Below are 6151 nucleotides of genomic sequence, written 5' to 3' on the forward strand. Positions count from 1 at the left end.
AGATAGATAGATAGATAGATAGATAGATAGATAGATAGATAGATATATATATATATATATATATATATATATATATATATTCTTTATAAATTCCCAATTATTCGTAAGAATGATTCAACAGTAAATACAGTCATGGCCTAAAAATAAAAATTTAAAACTAATTAGATGCATTTTAATTCTACATTAGATGAACACGAATTCTACTCTATGAAACATTCACCACAAAGGAAGTATGCATCAAATACAACACTTTCCGACACGATTTCCCTCAAGTTTCCGGACAGATACTAGTACACAGAGAAATATGTCTACCTATATTACTCTGGATGAGCTAAATAACCAAGAAGCTGAAAAGTTTATACCTCTTCTGATTATATACGTTATTTACATGGTCATTGGAACACTTGGAAATGGAACAGTTTTACTTGTTCATCCGAAGCTGAAGCACTCTGATGGACGACACTTCATTCCGTATCTTGCTGCAGTCAACCTTACATCCAGTCTGATAGGATCCTGCTTTTCCATCCTGTTAATTATGTTTCGAGTTAATTTTTACTCTCAGAGTAGATGCCGTTTTGGATGGTATATAGTTACTTTAACGCAGACCTTTGCTTCATTTATTCTAGTAGTCATTGCATCAGACCATTATCGGCGGATTTGCAAACCTCACTCAAAACAGATGAACAAAAGAGTAAGGATATGTGTTCTATTGTCGACATTTTTCTTGGCTGCCATGTTAGCCATTCCACTCCCGTTCCAATATAAAGTTGCAGAAAATTACAGATCAGAATATAATTTGACAACATACTCATGTCACAGAAGTGCAAGCAGTGATCCAACCATAGATTCCTTATACGCAGGTGTCCTTATGCTTGCTGGATGTTGCAGCACTGTAGCAATTTTTGTTTTGTATTGTAAAATTGGACAGACTTTGCGCAGGTTCGTCGAAAGAGGAGAACAAAATGAAATTTCAATGATAAGTTTGGACAGCAAGGTCAAAGAAGGGGTTGACAACAAAGGGTTTGAAGAACACTCTTCTACAACCAATACAACGGTGCCATCTAGCGGCGCACAAAAGAAAAGGACCGAAAAAGAAGCTAGAAAGAAACAAGTGAATCACCGCCACCATGTAATGACTCACTTTGTGAAAATATTTATCATGATTTCTCTGAATTATTTACTAACATTAATCCCTTCAGCTGTTATTGTTGTGCATCAGAGTATTTCGATCACTTTCTGGAATTCACTTAATGATGCCCAGGAAGTTGGTCTTACATTCTTCTCTACTTTGTACATAGCTCATAATATCATTAACCCCTTTATATTCGCTTTCATGGATCACGAATTCCGAGCAAAACTTCGATATATTATAACCAGCGTAAAATGTAGACAATGGTTTTGCTCTTGCAAATGAATTCTGCATGTACAATATACAACAAATATAAATAAAGCTACTTCAATTGTGTCCATCTTCTGATTCTTAATGCAAATGTAACACTTGTTCTAAAGACAAAAGTAATGATTATATTAAATAAATATATTAAGGAGGGATTCTTGTCTTTTTTCTGACTAAATGAAATATTCGAGGTGTATTTGCTTATATGACTCACATATTTAGATGTAAGGGATTTCAAAGATCGTATTTTTCCTTTCCTCATAATTGTACAAGTTTAAGGTAGTACACAATAGATAGGCCAAATTTTTCCTCAAATTCAATTTTGTTCAAACTTTGAAATTTTGTTCCAGAATACAAAATCTCTCTTTATATCTAATATGAAAGAAATTCAACCATACATTTTTTGCCCACAGAGTTTGAAATATGGCCTTTCAGAACCCTTTAAGAAGATTGCGAAATCAGACAGCCGATCTGATATTGTGCATTATTTTAAAATAACCAGTTGGTCTATTGCAAACTTGTGTGATGCTACTTATAAAGGCAACCTTTTGTACTAAAATTTAGTAAAATATTTTGATACCGGTATATTTGAGTAAAATATGATGTAAAAATATTAATAGAACATACATAGCCCGAAAATTGAAAATTCACATGTAAGTAGGCAACACATTAGGTCCTCGTTAAAGAAAATGAATAATTTAATTTTTACCAAAAATCAACAGAATAATTAAAATGGAACCCAGATTAAAATATGTCAAAATTAGGAAATTTGAACCGACGGTTTTAGATATTTTGGAGATTTTAAATAAATTACATAAAAAATGTAAAGATTCAGCAGACGACATCAATGTATTTGACCTTTGATCTTTTAATATGACCTTGACCTTTACTGTACAAAAAGAATTGAGACTCCTCATAAATATGTCCAAATATCAATTCTCTACTATAAATGGATCAAAAGTTACTTTGCATTTAATAACAGGCAGTCATATGGCTTGTATACGTAGATAGCATGAACACAATCCAAAATGTAGGCTCCCGAATGACCATTATATAGGATGTCTCCATTTTTTCCCCCAAAAATATGGTGAGAACATATCACAGCTTATTGTTTTTCTTACAAAGATCTTTGATTATTGACATCATAGTGAAATTATTCTTTTTTCTAGTGTACTTTATAAAATATGCGTAAAACAGATTTCATGGGTGTTACATGTATGTACTACCTTTATATAGAAATGGTAAACTGAAATCTAGCAGGGACTTTATTTTTTGAGGAACGGCGGCGTATGGAAATATATGATTTTCTGCTTCTGAAAATTACTACAGAAAAATGAATTTAATTAAATTGTTTTAACAATCAAAGACTTAAAGAAATTTTCTATTGAAACTAAAATCAGAAATAATGGACTTAAGTTTTAAAATATATCAAATCAATATGATTTTCCGAAAAAACAACAATTTTGTTAGCTTTTGAAAGCTTCCAATCTAAGTACAGATTTGAGCAAAAATATCAGTAATAAGTGCTTTTTCTCACGTAGTAAACAGTCTACACTTTTTTGTTTTTGTATCATTTTGTATCTTTATGTGAGTACTTTACCATACGTGAAAATCAGAAAATTTTAAATAAAAGAAAAAAAACATACAATAATAACTAATATTCCCATAAAAAATTAGATAATTAAATAGCTATTTTAGTTATATGTATTATGCATCTCAAATTGGTAGTATCATCTGATTAGGGTGACATCTTTTTATGCAAAAAGAAAAACTTTTATCTTTTGAATAAGACGTAGGCATCACATGATTGGCAACAGTATTTTTTTTAATGGAAAAGATAATGAACTTGCCCTGATCTTGCTTCTAAAATGAAAAGGTCAAAATTAATTTAATTGATACATCACTTAGTGATATTGTCTTCTTGAATATATGAAAATTTCATCAATTTTTAAATATAAAAAATATGAGAAGAATCCCTCCTTAAACCCAATTCATTATGATGCAGGCATTGCATCTTATTTGGTACTATTATGTGGTCAAATCAACACATGAAGGTAAGAGAAGACAAATTTTACTTAGTAGAGTCTTGTTCAAATCAGATGAAAATAAATATATGGAAGAACATTATAGTTAATATGTGATTTGATAAAGCAAGATAAAAATGACTATTTTAAAATCAAAATTTATTTCAACCATTCATAGAAAATTAAATACACACAGTTTGACAAATATCTTTCTTCCCAGATTAACAGCATACCATAAAATTTCAATACAGAAGATACTAACTGAAGGTCAGATAATCAATGGCAAACATTATCTAATCGCTTGTTCGCGAGGAATAAATAAGATGTTGCGTGGATTGACTAATTAGTAACTGACATCCGACGAAATGTTAAACTGGAGGACATATTTTATATAATCGGATGGTATATCTTAGACTGATTAAAATATATCTTGCATCTTAATGAGTTACGTCACTGTCAAATTTGACAAAGACGATCTTTCCGATAGGGACGATGATCTGAATTACTCTGCCCAAAGTCGGTAAACAAATTTTAACAGACACTTAGTAAAATGTTCAAAGATCCGTGCCATTTTTAAATGAAAGTTAATTTTTTCTTTGATTTAATTTATGAACATAGTAACAATACGATCTAAGGATATCAAACCCTTTTAATTTTGGTGTGGGAAAGGAAATTAAAGAGTTTTTACACAACGCTATAGAATTATAATTTGTCGAAATGAAATAAAATCTTCATTTAAATTTGGACATGGGAACATTTTTACTACAGATTAAACGGGAAGCTGACGTAAACACAACCGTGTGCAGTTACTTCAATGACATTTTTCAACATTTACGTTTGGCTGTTACGCCAAATTAACTCTAGGTGTTAAAAGTTTTGATTTGTTCGGGAAGAAAGCAAAACTTGAACATTATAAAAATTAGATTTAAATGCTACACATCGATGACATGCAAAAATTTGAACGACTCAATGGCTGTGAATATGAAATATGCAACTGAATCTGCTAATGTGTATTAAGTTTCAAGACAATAAACAACTGCGTGTTTTGTTTAAGTAATACATGTATTATTAAAATACTAGTAACCAAACAAAGCTTTCAAGAGAGAGAAAAAGGAAACCACTCTATCCTCTAATATAATAAGTGAATTTAAATTAGATGACTACATGTGTGCACATGAGTGCGTGTTTTCTTTTTTTTTTTCTGTGGTGAAGAAATATCTATTTAACACATTGTCTCTTACGAAATATTTAGATCGAAATATTTGCAATAATGATCTGATTTTTTCTCTTCTTCCGTAAGAATTTCTTCGACATTAGTCAGGCTCAGGCTATTGATGTACAATACACATTTGTACTCAATGGCAGGTCAATACAGTATCTAAATATTGACGATGAAGATTCCTAGAGATTTGCAATTTATCAGATTCTTAGACCAAGTTAAGAATTTCATTTATTAGGCAGATTAGATTAACCTACAACAAACAGGCAATTTACAATTTTCATGAAAAGAGACCTCTATTTTATCCACATGTATTTATTTATTTGGGGGATGGATACAATATATTACAATAATTAATTATTTCATAACATTTCGTCATTAATTATGTATATGTAGCTTTCATGCTAATAAGGCAGATGTTATAAATTGAATAATTATTTGAAATAAACACTCTTTCGAAATAGACACACTTCAAGGATATCTGATTACGTAAACTATCGAGGTTGACATTACCCAATTGACACAGTTCTTGTAAGTGTGGGGGTAAATTGTAAGCTTGATTTGTTAATCAGCAAAGATAAATTAAATAAATCGTGTTATGATTTTTATCAAATTAGGGCTCTGTTTCGCTCTGAAAGCTGATAAAATCCTTGTAAACATAAGTTTAAATATATATTTAAAGTACTTATAGAATATGATACCCTAAATAATAGCAATTCAATCCACTCGAGTTCCCACAAACTGACCAAGATTAGCCATTTTTTAAGAGGGCAAGAACATGCACGTGACAACAAAGAAAATAACCTATTAATGTAATTAACTTGTTATCTCTTTAAAACGTTTGTGAAAGAAAGACGTTCAGATTTTGGAACGAGACGAGCGAATACGATATCAATTGATTACGTCAAACATATTCCTCGTCAAAGTTGAACTAGTACAGAAAAAAGGTAAACTTTGGGTCTTGTAAAGATAATGGTAACCACGGGAAAGACTTTCACAGCCGCCATAAGTATTATCATGAAAATTTAACAACTTCCGTATTCTTTGGATGCAATTTATCATGGCATCGGTCCTCTTGTAAATTGGCTTCCGGCATATGGGAGAGCTTTTGTAATCAGTGGCTCACTTTAAATACATAGATAAGATATAAGTAGTATCTATTTTGTATATCTGGATTTCCAAACCGTCAATCCGACACAACAGTTGTCTTCTTGGGTATTACGGAGTCTGAAAATAGCTCGCCTACACCGGAGGAAAGACCAAAGAAAAAAATCGCAGGATGTTATTTTTTCCTAAAAACATATTTAATATCCCGGAGAATAATGTTGCTTGAGTTTATCAAATCATACGTATACGACTAAAACACTAGTTTATTTGAATTTTACGAGCCAAAAAACCCACCCTTTTACTGTATCATGCACAACCGACAGCGAGATATTATCGCTGAAATTGAAACTATATAAAAATGCTTACACCTTTTTTTCGAACACGTACTTCTTTAGATGGAAACAA

At 31.1% G+C, this 6151-nt stretch overlaps 1 protein-coding gene across 1 annotated transcript; it reads left to right on the forward strand.

The window, feature by feature from the left end:
- The first annotated feature begins 304 nt into the window (after positions 1-304).
- Positions 305-1414, forward strand: LOC133192932 (uncharacterized). The gene has a single exon (XM_061328936.1). The coding sequence runs from the start codon at positions 305-307 to the stop codon at positions 1412-1414; it is 1110 nt and encodes a 369-aa protein (XP_061184920.1).
- The last annotated feature ends 4737 nt before the right edge of the window (positions 1415-6151 follow it).

Source organism: Saccostrea echinata, unplaced genomic scaffold (assembly GCF_033153115.1).
Source record: "Saccostrea echinata isolate AGI-Se365-2 ecotype Australia unplaced genomic scaffold, CSIRO_AGI_Sech_v1 ptg000025l, whole genome shotgun sequence".
Taxonomy (NCBI): domain Eukaryota; kingdom Metazoa; phylum Mollusca; class Bivalvia; order Ostreida; family Ostreidae; genus Saccostrea; species Saccostrea echinata.